At 45.5% G+C, this 19,708-nt stretch overlaps 2 protein-coding genes across 2 annotated transcripts; one reads left to right on the forward strand and one right to left on the reverse strand.

The window, feature by feature from the left end:
* The first annotated feature begins 204 nt into the window (after positions 1–204).
* On the forward strand, positions 205–12,287 carry LOC139673248 (transmembrane protein 178B-like). The gene is made up of 4 exons (XM_071558573.1): positions 205–631; positions 7,231–7,344; positions 8,596–8,733; positions 10,511–12,287. The coding sequence occupies exons 1-4, from the start codon at positions 250–252 to the stop codon at positions 10,753–10,755; spliced, it is 879 nt and encodes a 292-aa protein (XP_071414674.1). The 5' UTR covers positions 205–249; the 3' UTR covers positions 10,756–12,287.
* Positions 12,288–12,618: 331 nt separating this feature from the next.
* On the reverse strand, positions 12,619–19,597 carry PSMC3 (proteasome 26S subunit, ATPase 3). Its single transcript, XM_071558568.1, has 12 exons — positions 19,350–19,597; positions 19,186–19,266; positions 16,280–16,405; positions 15,427–15,531; positions 15,284–15,346; positions 14,690–14,827; positions 14,427–14,570; positions 14,061–14,209; positions 13,505–13,601; positions 13,212–13,357; positions 12,961–13,042; positions 12,619–12,838 (listed from the first exon to the last, which is right to left on the reverse strand). Exons 1-12 carry the CDS (start codon positions 19,374–19,376, stop codon positions 12,728–12,730), a joined length of 1,269 nt encoding a protein of 422 aa, XP_071414669.1. The 5' UTR covers positions 19,377–19,597; the 3' UTR covers positions 12,619–12,727.
* Positions 19,598–19,708: the final 111 nt, after the last annotated feature.

The raw sequence follows: 19,708 nt of genomic DNA on the forward strand, positions 1-19,708 counted from the left end.
TGCTGGTGGCGCCCCCGCCCAGGGCGGGCTCTGGGGCCGCGGAGCAGGAGCCCGGCGCTGTGGGGGGGGGGGGGCGGTGTCCGGGGCTGCCCCGAGCCCGGCGGGGCTGCTCTGGCCCGAGGCGAGCTGTGCGCGGTATCGGGGCGCGGGGTCGCCGGCCCGGGGTCCCTTCCGGGGGCGGTGCCGCGGGCGGTGGCCCCAGCCGGGCTGCGGGGAAGCGCCCGCCCCTGCCGCCCCCGGCGCGGTAAGATGGCGGCCGCGGCTCAGGCGCTGAGCGGTACTGGGCTGCTGCTGGCCGCCGCCGCCCTCGCCCTGCTGGCCGTGGCCATCGGCACCGACTCCTGGTACGAGACGGACGCGCGGCGGCACCGCGAGCGCTGCCGCGGCTTCGGCCACAAGCGCAGCGACCCGCCCGGCTCCATGTCGGCGCCCAGCTCGCACCTGCCGCTCCGCGCCCGGCCCCCGCGGGCGCTGCTGCCCGGGCGGCCCCCGGCCCCCGCCCCGGCCGCCGCCGCCTCCGCCGCGCTGGACTCGCACTGCGGCCGCCGCTTCAACTCCACCGTCTCGGGGCTCTGGAGGCGCTGCCACCGCGCGGGCTACGAGCCGGACAGCGAGGAGCTCATCCGGAAAGGTGCGGGGCGTGGGGCGGCGGCGGCCCTGCCTCTGTCCGTGGTGCTGAGCGCGGCTGCCGGCGTGGACCCGCCGAGGTGCCCGCTCTGCGGGCGGGGCCGCCGCTGCCGCTGCGGGGGCAGGACGGGAGGATGGAGCCCCGGCGGGCCCCGTGGCTCCAGGTGTCCCTGGCGTGCGGGGTGCGGCGGGCATGGCCCTGACCCCATCCCGGGGTTCTGTGCGCCTCCCTCTCGGCTCAAAGTGCTGCAGTGCTGGGTGGGACCACGTCCTCGGTGAGTGCCTTGCGGGCCTACGGCAGGGCCTCACTCTCGAGCGTGGGCTCTGTGGGCATCCTCCTGATCCTGGCACTTCCTTCTGAATGAGTTCTGAGAAATGTGCAGTATTGGTTATAGCGCTGTGATTTTTGCAGCAAGGTGAAAGGGACCTGTTGTTCCTGTTCTATCATGGGGGAGTTCTCATTGCTGCAGTAGATTGCCAGGCTTTCATGGTGACGGATGTCACTCACTGCCCCTAGGGTGACAGAGGAGAAAGCTATGCATCTTCTTACTATTGTGGCATATGGTACAAAGCTAAGCAGGCCACAAAGTCTGAATAAAAATCATGCATTCAATGATACAAATAAATGCAGTGGACTGACCTATGAAGTCAACGGGTTAGCTATGGTTAATGGTAGATAACAGGACTTACTGTTCCAGCAGGTACATATTAACACAGAGAGAGTAGGAGCTGGGAGAAGTGCTTCCATTGAGGCACAGAATGGAAATGTTATCTTAAGAAAACAAGAGCAGTTCTTCAGCTTGGCTTCCAGCTGTGACACCAGTCCTGCACAGCAGAGGCTGGATAGACTGGCACTGTAAATCTCAGCTTGTCTTTGTCCCTTCTTTCCAGTGCACAGCAGTGACTCTTACTTCTTGCAACCGTAGTGCTGTGCGCTTAGCTTTCTCTATTTAATCTCCTAGAACCCTTTTTGTGCATTTTCGGTTTTGTTTCCATGTTGAACTCCTTTCACTAAAAGGGAACTCCTTAATTTCTATTAATTGTGGTTGCCATGTAAAATATTTATCTATTGTTTTGCTTCACATCAAGCAAAATGCTTTCCGCTCCCACTGAGATAGGCTAAAATGGGGTGAAGGGGTGGGAAGAATATTAGTTTAGTCCTCAGTACTTCTGTTTCTGAGGTATTTTTCCAACACTATAATAGCGAGACAGAGAGGTTAGAATTTGTATATTACATGCACAAGGGTGTTACAGGGTCTCATGTATAAAACTGTAAGAACTCTAAATCCAAAAGGTTTTCTTTTTCTTTTATTTCCTTTTTTTCAGCTGTTCTGAAAAAAGATCTTGCCTTTCCCTACAAGCCTTGCTTCCCTTAGATTCTTTTCTTATTATGTCTGCAGTTGCTACTGTATGTGAGATTTATGTGTCATCTTATACAGGGAAATTGTTAATAATAGTTCTTGTAGAATCAGATCTTTAAATAGATATGACTCTCTTATCCCTTCCTCTGACCTCCTTTACTAGCAGCCTTTCCTTATTCCCACCGTGTCTGTCTTTTCTCTGACAACTGTGATTAAGCAGCCTTTTCTGACTGATGGTCAGGTGTGGCTTTGCCTGAGCTGTTCTCTCAAGCATGATAATAAATCTGTGGCTTCCAAAAAGAAAAAAGAGGTGTTTTCTTCCCTGGTGTGAGGTGAAGATCTGTGCACCTCTGGAAGTCCTACTTCCTCTACGATTTGCATTAAGTTTTCAGCTAGCTCTTTGGTGGTGTGTGATGCCTTCTTATATTCATAGTATTCCTTAAGCTATAGATTTTTACAGGCTTTTAGTGACAGAGGAGTAAATTTTTTTCTCAGTCCTGTGGTAATTTTTGTTTGTGTTTGTTCTCTCCTTTTTTCTAGTCTCTCTGGAATAAGTTTTATTTCCTTTCTGTGTCCCTCTTGAATTCTGAATAAATTACTAGGTCCATAAATAACCTTATCCATTTAGATAATTGCATGGATTTCTAGTGCTGTATTTATCTACTGCTATTAATACAAAGCAATTCTGTGGAAACTTTTGTGCTTCAGCATTGTAGCTAATAATGCATGTGCATGCATCCACTTGCATATCTAAAATAGATACTTAAAAAAGTAAATTGCATTTACTTCATATATTTAAAAGGAAAAAGCGGGAGTCAAAAATGTAGCACAAAACTGAGAGGTGGGAAATGTCAAAATGTAAGACGGGAATGATGTGTGAGATTTTTCTTAAAAAGCAAAATCACCATTTTGGAACTGTGAAAAAATATCTAGTTTCATTTTAAAAATACAATTAAGAAGGCAAAAGAAGAAATAATGTACAAACCATAGGGGGAAAATGGAGATTAGCAATCAGTAAGAGACAGCAGCCAAAGAACTGAACCACTTGGTGGGGACATTACAGGGATCTGTGTGTGTGTAAGGAGGGACTCTGTGACTGTAAGAACTTGAGCAATACATTATCTTGTAGAGCCTGTGCTATGCCAATTGCACACTGAATAACTGATGCTACAACAAAAACCTTCTGCATGGAGAATTCTGAAGTAGTGAGGTCATGCAGAAATTTATTATATCCAGTTTAGGGGGCTTCTCTACCTATTAGTATGAGTAAAAAAGTGTTGCTAACAAAATGGTGACAGTAGGAAATTATTAATTAAGATCCATTTGAACAGGCTGTTTTGGATAACTTGGGGGGTCATTTGAACAACATGTGTTTTAACATCACTAAATTGAAGGAATTAAAAAAGAAAATGTTCATCACTCTTGATAAACTGGAAATTTTATTGCTTCTCTGAAGAGTCTCTGGTGTGGGATTGGTACATCTTTCATAGACCAGGCAGGAAAGATGATGTAGCTGAGAAAGTGAGGAAAACCTCTGCATACTTAGAGGAACACAACAGTTGTGGCAGTAATGAGGCCCATGAGAGAAAACTGCTCAGTCCTTGTGTCTATACTTCCCATTCTTTCCAACTGATGATAAATTGGAAGAGTTACAGGATTGACTGTGAGGTCTGTAGCGGATCTACTATAGTGGCATGTTTAATAAACTTGATCTGTTTGGTCACGGTGCTGGGTAAGTATGATCTGTTAGTAAGTGTGATCTGTGGAGTTATCGTGGTATTCTTAAATGAAAGTTGATTTATTTGATCTGGTGGCCCTTGGGTGACAATGTGGACAGAGTGAACCCGTAGCTGTGATGCTCCTCACAATCCTGGGAAGAAATGGTAGGAATATACCAGGGAGTTTAAGTGGCTACTTGGTCCTGGGGCATGAGGGAGGGGAGGGTCAGCCCTCACGTGGGAACAAATTGTTAAATGCTTGTGGCTGCCTGGGTTCAGGAGAGGATCTCTCCCAGCTGTGTGAGAGTCAAACTGCTCTAAGGCAGGACTGGACCAGATTGCAGAACTGAAAAGGAGAATCCCTCAATTTCCTCCCTATAACTGGCATCTAGGGAATGTAGAGAAGAAAATCACCTTTCAAAGTTGGAGAGACACAAAAACTAAACTGAGAGAAAGTCAGGGAGTGCTGAGCCCAGGATTACAAACTGCATGTATCACAGGAGCCCTGTGTCTGTGTTTCCAGGTTTCTGGCAGCTTAGGAACAAGGGGCCTGAGTATCTGGCTATTCTAGTCAGCATCCTCTGATCTTTCCCAGCCTTTTGTATTCAGTCGGGAGAAAGGACTAGTCCAGGGACATTCACATGTACTGTTTTGGGTTGTGTGAGTTCCAAGGGTTGTGGGAGGGGAAACCTGTCTGCAGTTGCAATCCAGAGGGGTAAAAACACCACATTGAGGACAAGGTGTTAGAAGCAATGTTGGCTGTGAGAAGGCATGGGCATGTGGCCTGGCCATGAAAGTGTCAGTGTAATGCTGCTGGATGCAGTGCATTGCACTTCGTGTTTATTTTTTAATCAAGAAAATTGCTCATGCAGCATGATTTTCACAGTGTTCTTTTAAGGCCCCTTAGAAATGCTGGGATCAGTCTGTCTGTCTAACCTTTTTCTTGTACGTGTGCTTTATGGTAAGCATCTGCCCCCCTTCTGTCCTGTGTTCCTTATTTACCGTGTGCCAAAAAAGACGATGCTCATTTACTTGTTTGCCACACAACTCTGCTCTATTCAAGCCCTTGCCTAAAGGCAAAGTTTTTAATTTTGGTAGGCTTTCTTATGCTTGTGCTTGTCTGACTGTGTTATAAACAAAAGGGAAATCACTTTGCTAGCAGGTTTCTGAAATGGAGGGCAGGATGCTGTCCTTATTGTATAGACTGCAATTTAAGGGTTCAGGTCAGAGGATTTGTTGGAGTACCTGTGAAATACCTTTGACTTCACAATAACTTTGAGACTGCAGACCTTATTTTGATTTTTACTTTTTCTTTTTTCTTGAGTACTTAGAGAACAAGGTGTTATATGATTTTAAATGCAGCCCTGTGGAGTACCTGGCCATATTTGAGTGCATGTTGTCTCTGCAAATGAGACCTAGAGATTCACTCAGAAAATCAGAAACATGAACTAGCGACTGCAGATGCAAAATCTGGCTACTGAAGATTGCCTGGGTGCATGTTGCAGTTTTCTGGGAGAAAGTGGGTGGGTATTCAGCTGAGAGATTCCCCCTACTGCTTCCCTGATCTCCTGACTCTCTTGCCTGCCTATTTCAGCTTTTCTAGCAGACCTGCAGAGAGAAGCCCTAGACTGTGTGAACTCCTGAGCTCTTTTGCAAACTTTCTGTTTTCATATAATTATATGTACTACCTACAATAAATTAGCATTTGGAATTACAGCGAAGAAAGATTAGGAGTATGGTTTTTAAACCAGAGGCAGAATGAATCAATATTTGAAAACTTCTAAATAACCAGGTTTATGTAGGAAGGTGGAGAGATTTTAGTTTTAGTTAAACTATTGGAATTATACAGAGCAAATATTTTTCTCAGTGATGTTTTGGCTGAGGAGTCCATAGCTTTGATCATAAGTGATGTATGTCTGTAGTCTTTGCTTTTTCTTTAATGAGCTATAAAAATAGTAATCTTTGCTTGTATAAAAAATACTGCTTCTTATATGCTACTTTTATAATCAGAATATGTAAGTGCATAGATCATACTTTTAATGAATCCGGTGCATTGTAGTCTGAAATCTGATGTCATTCGTTTGTTCCGTATACATATTTCTGTACAACACATGTAAATCATATCAATATTGAAATTTAATTCAGTCAGCAGTTACAGGTGAAATTTAATGAGATACTGTGATGTGCTGTTTATGGCCTAAATTCTTAGCTCAGATGTCTACAGCCTTTGCAAGTAAACTGGGATTCTCTGTCACTGGGTTGCCTTGCTGATCCTTTGCTCAGGTGGCTCTAGAGACTTGTCCTGAGATAAGCACAAAGGCCGAGGCTGCTCCACAGAGTGAGAGTGAATGGCTGAAGGTGAAGGGCAGCAGCTGCGTGTGTTGTGTCTCGCTTCCAGCGCTCTGTGGTGTCGGGGAAGCATCAGGGAGCCACAGCCGGGGAAGGGCGTGGTGGGAAGCACATGTGAGGATGGGGACCACTTGAAATGGGGAGGAATTCAGATCACTTTTCCCTCCCTTGGCCTGATAGCTGGAATTGCCTGGGCCTCTTGTAGTCTCATGAAACGGAGGCTTCTTCTTCGCAGGTCCTTGCAGAAATTGGGTCAGTACAGTCCCAGTAAACATCATTAAAGAACAAAATCGTGCTTCTTGTTGCTGTGGAAGCCGCACAAAGCCCATTGCTTCTCCTGGGTTTTCTAGTGTCTTTTGCAAAGCTGATCACTGAGTCTGCAGCTCCCTGCTAGTAATTGTTCACCAGCTAATTAATTAGCTACTGGTTCACATTGTTTTTGAATGGTTCTTCTGCCCCAGCATTCAAATAGCAGTAAGGACCCACTAACCATTGTTTAAGGGGAGCCTTTTGTACTATTTAGCTCTACTACCTTTCTGGCTATTCACTTCTACCCTACCATCCATGTTTATTCTCTATTTTTTAAACTAAGAATCTCTTTCAAGAAGACTGCACTTGTGGTTTCACATTTACATCTGGGGCACACTTTTCTTTAAGCTGTAATGGAAACAAGCCTACCGGGGTACTATTGTTCATTGAAAGTGAAGCAGAGAGTCAGTGACTATTGGAGTGAATCACAAAGATTCTCCCATGCAGTTCACTTCCCAGCATTCATTCAAAATTTTTGAAGTGGTTCAATTCTGTGTTCTTAGAGACAAAGCAGTCTTCTTGGTACTTGGTCATGTTCTTGTCTCCTCAGTCATCCCATAGCAGTTCCTCTAGGAAGATTCTGGAGTTGGTTTTGGTGACTATCCTTAATGTTTACCTTCAGCTGTTGCTTGGTGGAGGTTGCCTGGATCAGCATATCATTCTCTCTTTGCTGCAGTTTCTCTGTAGCAAGGCTCCCTCTGCTCCTAATCCCAAAGTCTTTGAAGTAAACAGCTCTTTTTTGGTTGCATTTGCTCTGTTACTGAACTAAGGCTTCCCCTGTGTGAGCTCTGCTGGGCCAGCCAACTCAACAGCAAGTGCAAGGCACAGGGCTTTCATGCTGTTTCACACCAACGTTTCTTTTACAGGAGTTATCCAGCGCTGCACTGCTGTGAAGTACCACTACACCTCCAGCTCTCTGCCTCGCAACTTACCCATCAACATCACAAACACCATCCGGCAGGACGAGTGGCATGCACTCCGTAAGTCACCCAAAGCAGGGTACAAGACTGTTTGCATTACTTAATGCCTTAATGCATTGCCAAGTGAGGGTTCTGAGTCACCCAGCTGTCACTGGGCTCTAGGCATAAATACACATTTATTAGTGAGGAAGTGCAAGCAGCCTGCAGTATAACTGAGAGTGGACATGAGGTTTGGAGGGCATTAAAGCTGTCAATTCAGGAATACAGGCATGTGTGTAGTGTTGCAAGGTGTAATCATATTCTGGATCTGGGGACAGACAGTTTTTAGCTGACTTACAGCAAAGGTGCTGCATTACTCTATAGAGCTTGTTGCATTTTTCTGTGTGCACACTGGTGACCTCGTGCAACCCATTGATGACCAAGTATTTTTGGGAACATCTCCATTTGTCTTTTAAACCTCTTGTTACCAGCACCTGGCCCACAAGCTGCCTTATGTCCAAGTCCTTCCCACACAGAAAACTGACCTGTAGCCTGTGACTGGGAGTAGTTTAATCAGTTTTTTCTGCTCCTGCTTTTCTGTTTGTTTTGTTTTTCTATTGCCTCACATAATTCAGCCTAGCCCCTCTCATGTGAGAGTCAGTTCCAAGAAAATCCTATTTCAGCTAGAGACTGAACTAGGAGGAGGCAAGAACAGCAATTTTACTATGGATGACAAAGTGCTGTTCATATCACTGGTACCTAAGCTTTCTCTTTTAGAGCTTGTTACTGGAGTTGTTCCCATAATACTGTGTTGATCTGCTGTCGGCTTCTGTCCTTCCACTATTTGCCTTTTCAGTTCACACTATCTGCCTTCTGTGTGCTAGTGCTTCAGTTCTCTTCAGTGTCCCTTGTCACTTCTTTTGTTTCTATTTTCAGTAGGCACTCATCCAACAAAATCTATCCCAAAGAAAGACATCACACCAAAAATAGCAAAAAAGCCCTTGCAGTACTAACATAGTGCTGAGTTCCTAATACACCTCTTCTGTCCCATGTTGGGAAGTATTTGGTTGGTGCTACTCTTGATCAGGACAGAAATGCTCTGCAGTTGCACAATCCTCAGCCTAATGGAGTCAAGTTAGCTGAATTCCCTTAGTTTAAGTGTAATGGGCAAACTATCTACCTCAAAGAAGCTACAGGAGGAGGAGTCCATGGATGAAATATAAACTTTAGAACCAGTAAATCTACGTCTGTCTGGATTCTCCCCGGCTGCCCTGTCTAGGTGCCACCATCTTCATGTCTTCTTTCTTGCTTTTCCTTTTTCTCTATCTTCAGATCTGCGGAGGATGACAGCTGGCTTCATTGGCATGGCAGTCTCCATTATCCTGTTTGGGTGGATCATTGGTGTGCTGGGCTGCTGCAAACAGCAGGAGCTTATGCAGTACGTGGCTGGGCTGCTCTTCCTAATGGGAGGTGAGAGCCTTTTGCTTCTGCTCCTCACAAGTTAACACATTCAATACTGCTGGCTTGGAAAAAAAGATCAGCCCACAGCAACCACACAAAGCAGCAAAATTATTTAGTGCAGCAAACTGTCAGCACAGTGCAGAGTTACCACTTCCAGCACTGGGCAGGACCTGTGATTGCATAGGTATTTACATGTTTCTGAGTAGGTCCCAATGTATGTATATGAACCTTCTGCTCTAGAAAGCTGGTGTGTAGCCACAGGGACCACGTGTACAATGAGTACAGTTCTTTATCATACTCCAAATGTACATGCAGCCTGTGGCTCCTGTCAGACAGCTCAGCTCAGTTTTCCTTAGGGGATCATAACAAACAAACAAACAAACAATTTGATGTAAAGCACCTTTCGGATACTCAAAGATGAAGTGTAATGATGAAGTCCAAATGCAGTCAAACCTGGGAGAACATTGGCCCAGTGATAAGGGCATGAGCTCAGTGCTTGCTGGGATGTTACATCTGTTTGTCCTGGCTGGGAGCAGACTTTCTGTGCGGCCAGAGGTTTTTCTGAACTTTGGTTGTTCAGCTGAAAAATTGTCAGTATTTCATCTTTATTTGAAAGGGACTCAGTAGCAACAACAAATGTACCAAAAGGATGAGCTACTGAGATGCTCCAAGGATGGGGAAAAAATTGCAAGCAGTAAATATGCAATTTTCAAGTATGAAAAATTGCAAATTACCTAAAAGCCAGAGCTGCTACCCTAGAGGCTGAGTGACAGCATCTATAATGGCTGCAAGCAAGGAACTTGTAGTTTAACAGCATCTCTATCATCTAAACATGCAGGTGTGACACTGGTTTGGTGCCGCTTTCGGGATGGGGTATGTAGGGAAATCTTCCTTTGCCATAAAGCCTTCTCAGGGACTGTGTTTGAGAAGCTTCACAAAAACCACCTTGCTGCCATAGTGTGATGCTGGAAAGGCTGGAAGTTATGCTTGTGCTGTCCTTGATCATCTTATATGCTGTTTAGCTGCAATTTCTTTTGGGAACATTTTGATTTCTTTATTGCATGGCAGGGAGTGAGTAAAGTATTTTAAGTGGAAGAGGTAGACTGGGTCCCCTTCAAGTGCTTCTGCACTTAGTGTGATGGGCATGCTGTCAGCAGTAAAAGCTGTCATTAGTATATAGACATAAATGCACAGCTGGAGAGAATAAAATGACCACCTCAAGTCTAGTGTACTAGTATATTCGATATACTAGAGTGCCTTGCATTATGTTTCTTAGGGTTTTTTCTCCTCTATTTAAGTGTTTAGTGAATGTGTAGCAGATGACAAAAGCCTAGACACTATGGGCCTAGGGTGCAGCTGGCAGAAGTCTGGGTGTCCCTATTAGAAACAAAGCAGTGCTGCACTTGCAGCCCTGGGATTCAGGATTTACCTTCCATAGGAAAAACTGCCCAAGTGCTGTTTGGAATGTGATGACATCAGTCATTGGAAATAGTCTCAGGAGAATCAAAGCATGATGAACTATACATGACAGTTCAAAATTGCAACAGAAGGAGCTAAGGCAATGTTGGTTATTTGTGAAGCAAGGTATCTTGCAGTCACACATATTTTCCCTTTTTTTTTCTATGCTATATAAGAAGAGTGACTAATAAGTAAGACTGCAGAAAAAAACCCCAAGGGTAATTCTTGATTTTGAAAATTCATGACTGAAAATATGTAGAGGAAAAAGGTCAGAGCATAAGTAACCAGTCTGAGGGCAGTGTAGAACCCTCTTGCTTTTCTCCTGCAGGTACATGCTGTATCATCTCACTCTGCACGTGTGTAGCTGGGATCAATTTTGAGTTATCTCGCTATCCTCGCTACGTCTATGGGCTGCCAGAGGACATCAGTCATGGCTATGGCTGGTCCATGTTCTGTGCCTGGGGAGGCCTGGGCCTCACCCTGCTGGCTGGGTTCCTCTGCACATTGGCCCCATCACTCAACACTTCCCGGGCATCCATACAAAAACCCAGACAAGAAAATGGGGCTGTGTGACCCCGGAGGGAGTGGGGAGAGACTCTGGAAAGCACAGCCTGGGCAGAGCTGTGGGTTAACACCAGGAAGAGGTGGCATGTAAGCGGATGGAGAGCAGTGCCATAGCTGTGGAAACACCAGCCCATGGGATGCTGCTACAGCCTCCAGTTGCAGACACGGACATTGCAAGTAACTCCAGGTTTGAATTATGGGCAACTTGATCATTGATGGTTTAAGGGGGTCAGCTCTTTCGATTTTTCTTCTGTTTGCAAGGGATTAAGTCCAAGGCTGTGTCTTTTTTTGTGCTGTTTTTTGAACTGTACCTCCATGGTCCTGTTATTGTCCAGTTGTAAGGGATGTTTACGCACCAACTCTATTGCTGCAGGTCTGTGTAATTCAGACCCAAATTAGGGCAAGGAGCTAAGTGAAGTTGGCTTGAACACTTTTGCAACAGGCGTGTCTAGTGTTGGCTCAGGCCATCCTTTCCCAAAAGAACCTTAATCTAAGCCGGGGTTTAGGCCAAAGAATTAGTCCATTCTTAGTATTAATTCATTTAAATCAGAAACCTGTGCTATTTTTTGCTGTGGTATCAGCTATTTACTACTAAAGCTATTTCCAAAAGGACCCAGCTGTAACTGAGCAGCAAGACTCCAAGAAAACTCTTACTGGCTTCAGGAAAGGAGGGGAAAGATTTTCTCATCTTACACAGGTAAGGTTACTCATTTGGCTAACTAGCATACCGTTGTTTTAATGGGAAGATGTATGCATCATGCAGTTTATAACTATTCTGCTAGAGGCCAGGGTATATTTCTCAAAATACGTTGTAGTTTGAGCTGCCAGGATCAACTTTCATTCCTAAACTAATTTGTGGGTGCAACTCCTGTTCTGTGAAAGGAGATGAATAGTTCTCCCCAAGCTCAAGTAACAGTACTGCTAAAATAGCAGATGTATGGCCCCTCCTCTAATATTAACATCCAAAGGAACCACAGTGTATTTTCCTCAGGAATGCGTGGCTTCTGCTCACTTCTCCACCCACCCCTTTCTAATGTCAAACGCCTCCTGAGCAGTGTGTCAAGAACATGCATGTTCTGCTGGAACAAGATCCCTCTCTAAAATGACACTAAAGGACCTTGATACCAGCACAAGTACTAGGGCTAACTCAGGAACATCAGCCAGAGTACTCTGGGGTGCATTCTTCTTTCATTCATCTATTCTTTTCTTCCCTCACATCCCTGCCCCTCTCCCAAGCGTCCAAAAACTGCACAGGTAAAGATGAGATGGCCAGCATTTGGAGATGTTTACATTGTATTTAAAATACAATACAGTGGCATGTAAGATACTTAATGCTAAAGTCAGTGTATTTATGAAAAGTGTAATTTTTAAATGGAAGTTGTAATTCTCAACTGGCATTAAAAGTACTGAAAGACTTGCTCAGTGGATGGAAACTTGAACTCTTTATGACGGATCACCAGACTGATTCACCAGAGAGCTCACATACATACCAGCAACGGTGTTAAAAGTTTCCAGAGTTATGTTCAAATAACAAAGTTAAAACATCATTCATGTGTGAATTGTGTTCACTTTTTCCTTGAAAAATGTTAGTTCAAAAGTTTCAAACTCTAACATAGCTGTAGAATGTTCACTGGCTGCACAGGTAGAACATGGGGATACTGTCTGAGCTGCAGCTCATCCATGTCAAAGTACACTTACTGCAGTAGAACCTGCTGGTCTTCATCCAGAAGTAGCAGAGCAGGATTTAATCCAGTTCTAGCAGGAGGAGGGTCCAAAAGCAGAAAAATGGGCACCATGGACACGAGGTTTACAACACCCCTTATACAAATGCAGAATCAGTGAGCAAGGGCAACAGCCTCAACACATCATGGATATGTTTTCAAAGGGAAAAAATGCTTTATTTTTTCCAGACAGAAAGTAAGTGATATAGTCCAGTCTAGTCCTGTCCTCTGCCAGGGCCACAACCTTGATTGGGCAGAGATCAGGCATAGTACTGCAGGTTGGCTTTTTTCTTTGCTTGAACCTCCAGGATTCCTTCCATGTAGTCCTCGTGGGTGAGCTCTGTAGCTCCACGGCGGAGAGCAATCATCCCCTGCCCAATGAGACAGTATTTAGAACAGGAATGTGAGCACCACATCAGTTCCATGTAATCACTCCATGCTAGCTTTCCCATTTCCCTCCCATCAGTGCTGGCTGCTGTAGAGGAATACTTACCGCTTCAACACACACAGCCTTGCACTGGGCTCCGTTGAAATCATCTGTGCAGCGAGCCAGTTCCTCATAGTTCACATCCGGGCTGATATGAGCAGAAAAGGGGAAAAAAGAAGTCTAAACATGTACCAAATAGAAAAAGCAGAGAGTTTCCTCAGCCCAACACTGAGCTCTCACCGAGTGATTGCCAACCACATCTCAGCCCTCAGTACCCCACCACTGTGAGTGACAAACATACCCCCAGGCAGCCATACCTGACATTCATTTTGCGTGAATGGATTTGCATAATTCTGGCTCTGGCCTCTTCATTAGGCATTGGGAACTCAATCTTCCGATCTAATCGTCCAGAGCGGAGCAAAGCTGGGTCCAAGATATCAACCCGGTTGGTTGCAGCAATCACCTAGGCAGAAGTAGGATCATCAGTGTGAGGCACCTGGAGGACAGGCCTTTCTCCCCAATGATCCACCAAGTTTCTTCCCTGAACATCGCTTTCTATTTCCTGCTAGAGCACCCTGGACCTCAGCAGCACTCCCTGCCAGATCCCAACCTTGACTTGTGTGTTGGGCTGGAAACCATCAAGTTGATTAAGCAGCTCCAGCATGGTCCTCTGCACCTCCCGGTCACCAGCCTTCTCACTATCAAACCTGAGGAGGAAACATGGGTAAAACTATGAGCATGAACCTGACCACCCTGTCCCTATGTTTTTAATTACATCAAAAGACACAATGTTGCAGTTCACACTCCTTGGCCAAGGTATTCTAAATTCTTCCTTGAAACTACAAGGAGTCCTACCATGATGAGGACTGAGACTAGAATAACTGTCAGCAGCACCTAAGTCTTATTAAGTCCTTCGAGCTGAATGGGGCTCATGTTGTTGAACATCTCCACGTGCCTGCAGCAGTGATCAGGAAAGAGTTTTATACAGCAAGAGACTATCAGATATCAAGTCTCATAAACTTCACTCACGAGCTCAAGGATTGTGGCAACTGCTATCTATGTGTGACTGTGTTTACACTCTTAGTAGGCCATGCTTTAAACAAGGTGAGGCTCACATACACAGACAAAGGGGGCTGTACCCAAGAGTTTTACAACATACACCTCACCTTTTAGTCCCAATGGCATCCAGTTCATCAATAAAGATGATGGAAGGAGCCTTTTCCTTTGCAAGAGCGAAAGCATCACGTACGAGCTTAGCTCCATCACCAATGAACATCTGCACAAGTTGTGGACCCGCAAGCTTCAGGAAGGTAGCCTGGGAAGAGAAAGAGAATCCAATGCCTCACTTCTCAATAGGGTCTGTTTGGAGTACTATAAGAAGCCCTTATTTAAAACAAGCAAGCAAGCAAACAGAAAAGAAAATCTCAGCCTTTGCAATACCCATTTTAATGACCCCTCTCTCCTTAGAGGTGTTCCTATTCTTTGTCAGGTACTATTCTAGAGCAGCACACACTTTCAAAGGTTCCTTCTACCTTGGTCTGGGCAGCACATGCTCGAGCCAAAAGTGTCTTCCCTGTTCCTGGAGGTCCGTACATAAGGACTCCTTTGGGTGGCTGTATACCCAAATTTTCAAATTTCTCCTTATGATTCATTGGCAGGACAATGGCCTCCACGAGCTATGGCAAAAGAAAAACATTAATACATCAACCCATTCTTCTCCACAGATCCAGGCTGCCTGCTTTTGAGCTGAAGTTCAAAAACTTAGTCTCTGTCACACCAAAAAATAAAGTATCACCTCTTGGATTTGTTTATCCAGCCCCCCGATGTCACTGTACTGCTCTGTGGGCCTCTCATCCACCTCCATGGCTTTCACCCGTGAATCATATTCAGTAGGCAGAGTCTCCAGGATCAAGTAAGAGTCTTTGTTCACCCCCTGTAAACACAAGTACTTTGCTTTTAACAGGTTCTTCATATAGCAATTAATAACATGCAATCAAAGATGATTTACTAGACCTCAAGGATGCAGGAATAACCAGCTTTGACACTGGTGCTCATCAAATCACCACAGCTTGACACAGTGGACAATGCCAGAGTTAACCTACCACACTTTAGAAGAGTGGTTCAAATTACTTACAATACAAAAGACTGGGTTTAGAAAACTTACTAGGTGATCTCTATATTTTCAGCACTTAATTTTATGTGAAAAGAACACATACCCTAAACTACTTTTCTACACTACGAACATGACTGAACCCATAATATCTTTCTATTAAAATTTTACTATAAGAAATTGGGGAAACATGGACAGATTTGTTTCCTTTCTAAAGGGCAAGACATACACAATTTTCTGGCCACCATCATATCTAACCACTGCAATGGCATCACTCACCACCAGGTCTCCAGGCTTCAACTTCTCAGCATCAACCAACCCAATAACAGGCAGGAAATATGTCTGTAGGAAAGAAATCAAAGTAAGCAAAACCAGATGTTTTTGCATCACTCTTCACACCTGGTTGGACACATGGGTCTTACCTGACGTGTGGAGGTCTTGATCACAGCACACTTGCCCTTTCTCTGGGAATCCAGGTCAATGTTTGCTCCGTCCTCCTCCTGGTCATTGGGGTCAACATCCAGCAGCTGAAAACCAGAGTGAAAGATTTCATGAAAATGTAACGAGGCTAGGAGGATGACCCCAGAATCAATGCTTCTAAATTACATGGAGTGGCAGAAATAAAACTTTCCATCATCTGTCAGCAGTAGACTCCTGAAAGCATTAAAGCCCTCCTGTAAAAATTAATTTCTTCCTTTCCTCATGAAACAGCAGACAACAGTGCATAGAAAGATGCTACAAAGTTCAGAAAAAACTAGTAGCCAATGGCAGTGATTTTTCCTCCCATAAAGCAGCTCACATTAAGTTCCTTAAGTTTTAAAACAGTAGTAGAAACCAATCCCGTTTTTAAACATCAAAACCTATCAGCACTTTTTTTCCTACCATCAAAATTACTGTTACAAAATGAATGTGTGATGTAGTAACAGAGCCACTGCCTTTCATTTCCTGTGTCACAAATTCCAGAGAGCATGTACAGAATTTCACATGCCCAAGTCTTCACTTATCAGGGCCATGTCACCCTATGATGGCTGTTACACACAGATGAACAGTAGCCAAAGCTTAAGAAATGACCCAGACACAAAGTGGGCAAGTGACCTGCACTTCCAAGTCACAAACAAAACCAACAGAAAAACCTGAAAGTCCTGGCTCTGGAAACATCAGTAGTTTGAGAATACTCCATGTCTTGAATCACTGCTGAGTTCCCCTGCCTCTCTTTCTGTCACTACATACTGCACACACATCTCACATCACTGCAGAGCAGTCCACCACTCTCACCTCAATAACATTGGAGACAAGGTATGGCAGGGTTTTGTTCACTTTGATCTTCTCACTGTTCTCTTTGATCTTGTCTTTCATGGCCTGAAGCTCATGGGTCACTCTCAGTACTTCACTCTTCATGATCTGGAATTGGTACACAGAATAAAGAAATAGGAATAGTAGCAGAAGATAAAATTAATATATTATTCCAAAAAATTAAAACAGTTTTAAAAACTAAAGTCTTAGGAAACAGTGAGTATAAAGGGAAATTAATATAAAAAGAGGAAAACTCAGCGAATTAGCCAAAATGAAGGCTACACAGTCCATTCTGGTCTCTAACTAATCAATAACCCCGAAGTAATTTCTTCCCAGTGTCACCTGGTAGCCATAGCCTAATCAATGCATCAGCTTACAGGGCTGCAAGGTGACCCAGATAAAGATATGACCCAGATAAGGCAACTGTGGTTTGGTTGTGGTTTTTTAATATATACAGATACACAGGTAACTACATATACACACATATGCATCCATATACACACACCTATTTTACAGTTAGGTTTTGCAGGGGGTTGGAACTAGATGATCTTTAAGGCCCCTTAGAATGCAAACCATTCCAAGATTCAGCCTGGAGAAGAGGAGGCTCCAGGGAGGCATCACGGTGGCCTTTTAGTATTTAAAAGGGTACTGTAAGAAAGATGGGGACAGACATTTTAGTAAGACCTGTTGCAATAGGACAAGGGGTAATATTTTAAACTTAAAGAGGGTAGATTTAAACTAGATATAAGGAAGTATTTTTTTTCCAGATGAAGTTAATTAAACACTGTAACAGGTTGCCCAGAGACATAGTGGATGCCCCCTTCCTGGAAACATTCATGGCCAGCTTGGGCAGGGCTCTGAGCAACCCCATCTTGTTGAAGGGGTCCCTGTTCATTGCAGGAGGGTTGGACTAGATGACCTTTAAGGTCCCTTCCAACCCAAACTATGATTCTACTAACTGTAAGGGGAAAAAACCCTAGAAGAAAAGAAGTTCTGTATTCACTATACAACAGTAAGTACATTTATACCCAAGACTAACATACTCAATACAGGTATTTGGTAGTGCTGTCTAGCTGATGCTGATGTATGTTTTCCTCCCTTTCCTGGTTAATCATACAGTTTGAAAACACAGAGTTTGTGATACCCACTGAAGTGACTGTAGCACCAGGAGGTCTTTGGAGAACTGGTCACACCTGAATTGATGCACATGGTTCCGTTTAATAGAGAGTTCCACTCTTCTCTATGATTTTAAAACCCTTGATGCTTAAGCATAATACTGTGCTGCAACATCTTTACAGGACAAAACTGTTACAAGAGCCAATAAAGAATTTGTTACATAAAAATCAAAAAAACTTAAAAATTTGTTTTAATAGAACACATTTTAGGAATATTCAAGGAAAACTGCACGAAGGGAGGCTGCCAATAAGCATTTTGCACTTATGCAGCTCTTACTATAAAATGAAGGATACTTTTGCTCCTTACTGTATTCTGCAATTTAAAAATGAGATGCACCTTTATCTTTACTATCTTTAAAGAATAAGAAAGTACATTAGTAAGTCACAATTACTTACGGAGCCTGAAGCAGTATAGGATGAAGTTGCTCCGCAGAATTTATAGAATATTTTACCTCAATACTGCTAACTTTGGGCAGCAGACAAACTTATACTGAAGTTTCAAGCGCTCTTTTATGCAAAATGGGTCTATTTTGACACAGGTCTATCTACTTGATACCTTCACGAACGAACAAGACCAGAGGATGGAGTGCATTCTCATCATGTTTGCAGTTAACACCAAATTGGTAGGCATAGTCTCTCTGCTCAAGGGCAGGGCTGTCACTCAAGCCTTGGGAGACTAGAAGAATAGGTACAGAGAAACCTTACAAAATTCACGGACAAATGCAAAGCCCAACATCTGGGAAGGAAGTGCACCTTGCAGTGGCACAAGCTGGTGACTGGCTAGGTAGAGACCAGCTCAGAGGAAATGGACCTTGGGGTGTTCATGGACAACAAAGTGAACAGCAGCCAGCCGCGTGCTCTGACAGCAAGGGTGGCAAGCAGCATCCTGGGCTGCACCAACAGGAGTGAAGGCAGTAGGTGCAGAAAAGCAATCAGTTCCCTTGACTCGACGCTTATTAGATCCCATCTAGAGCAGTCAGTCTAGAATGGCATCCCATACGGCAAAAACATTGATAAACTGGACTGAATTTGTAATAGACCCACCAAGATGGATGGGGCTGGAGCACAGTCCCTCTGAGAAACTGCTGAGGGCAGTGGGCTCGTTCAGCTGGAGAACTACTGGGGAAAGTATCAAGAAGACTGAACCAGACACTTCACAGACTACACAGTACATTGATGAGACAACAGACCACAATTGAAAAGAAGGGCTCAGCCTTTATGCAAAGCCAATCTTTATACTCACGAGGTCTGTCAAGCAGTGTCACTGAATATTCTGAGAAGTGGTGCGGTATTTGTCTTTAGAAGTGTTCAAGATCCAACCGCATAAAGCCCTGTGTAGCCTGGCATACGGCTGACTCTGCTTTAAAAACGAGCTAGGCCTGGAGATCTTCTCAAGTCCCTTCCAACCTGAATTACCCGATGATCCTACCTGTGTCTCTGGCCACAGAACACTTTCCCCTGCCTACGAGGCAGGGACGGCCGTCCAAGGCTGCGCAGCACAACCACCCCCTCAGCTTCCTTGGCTCCTTGCTCTTTCACTGTTTCTACCCTCGAGAATCGCTATTTCTCAATCTGCCGTTCTCGATCCAGTTAACCGCGTCTTACTTTTCGCTGCCTTTCCCGCTGCCCCCCCTGTCTGGGCTAAGTCCACCCCGAGCACGAGCAGCGCGGGGCTGCCAAGTGCGGAGGGCCGGGCCCGGCCCGGGCCGCTACCTTGATCTCGCTGTCGAGGAGGCGGGTGCGCTGCACGATCTCCTCCGTGGACATCTTCAGCACCTCCTCGCCGACGCCGTCCTGCGGGGGCACAACGGCAGCGTCACTCTCGGCCCGGCCTCACCCCAGCCCCGCCGCCCCGGTCCCAGCCGCGGCCCCCTCACCTCCGACTCATCCCACACCGACGCCATCTTCACGCGGGCCGCGGGCGCGGCGCGTTCGGGGCGGCAGATTCCGCACTTGCCCGCGCAGGGCGGGAGGCGGCGGCTTGGGCGGCTCGGGGGCCGCCGCGGCCCCTCCTGTCCCTCGGCGTTGCCGCCTCACGGACCGCGGCCCCCGCGGCCCCGCCGAACACGGCCGTGCCGAATCTGCCGGCGCGTCACGTTCCGCCCCTAAATCTGCTGAGTGATGGCGCCGTCCCCATCCGGGGCGGGGCCGGGGCGGTGCTGGAGGCAGGCGGGATAGGACGGGGCGGTGCTGCAGGGCAGGCGGGGCGGTGCTGGCGGCAGGCGGGGCGGGACCG

This window comes from Pithys albifrons, chromosome 6, assembly GCF_047495875.1.
Source record: "Pithys albifrons albifrons isolate INPA30051 chromosome 6, PitAlb_v1, whole genome shotgun sequence".
NCBI classification, from domain to species: domain Eukaryota; kingdom Metazoa; phylum Chordata; class Aves; order Passeriformes; family Thamnophilidae; genus Pithys; species Pithys albifrons.

What these genes read in the sequence shown, in the direction of transcription:
- LOC139673248 (XM_071558573.1), top strand. Translation starts at nt 250, where the DNA reads ATGGCGGCCGCGGCTCAGGCGCTGAGCGGTACTGGGCTGCTGCTGGCC. An exon ending in CGAGGAGCTCATCCGGAAAG is followed by an intron (nt 632 to 7,230) that starts GTGCGGGGCGTG and finishes TTTCTTTTACAG; the next exon opens with GAGTTATCCAGCGCTGCACT. An exon ending in GCTGCTCTTCCTAATGGGAG is followed by an intron (nt 8,734 to 10,510) that starts GTGAGAGCCTTT and finishes TTTCTCCTGCAG; the next exon opens with GTACATGCTGTATCATCTCA.
- PSMC3 (XM_071558568.1), bottom strand. Translation starts at nt 19,376, where the DNA reads ATGGCGTCGGTGTGGGATGAGTCGGAG. An exon ending in GATGCCATTGGGACTAAAAG is followed by an intron (nt 13,602 to 14,060) that starts GTGAGGTGTATG and finishes TTTCCTCCTCAG; the next exon opens with GTTTGATAGTGAGAAGGCTG. An exon ending in AGCCCAACACACAAGTCAAG is followed by an intron (nt 13,358 to 13,504) that starts GTTGGGATCTGG and finishes ACTTCTGCCTAG; the next exon opens with GTGATTGCTGCAACCAACCG.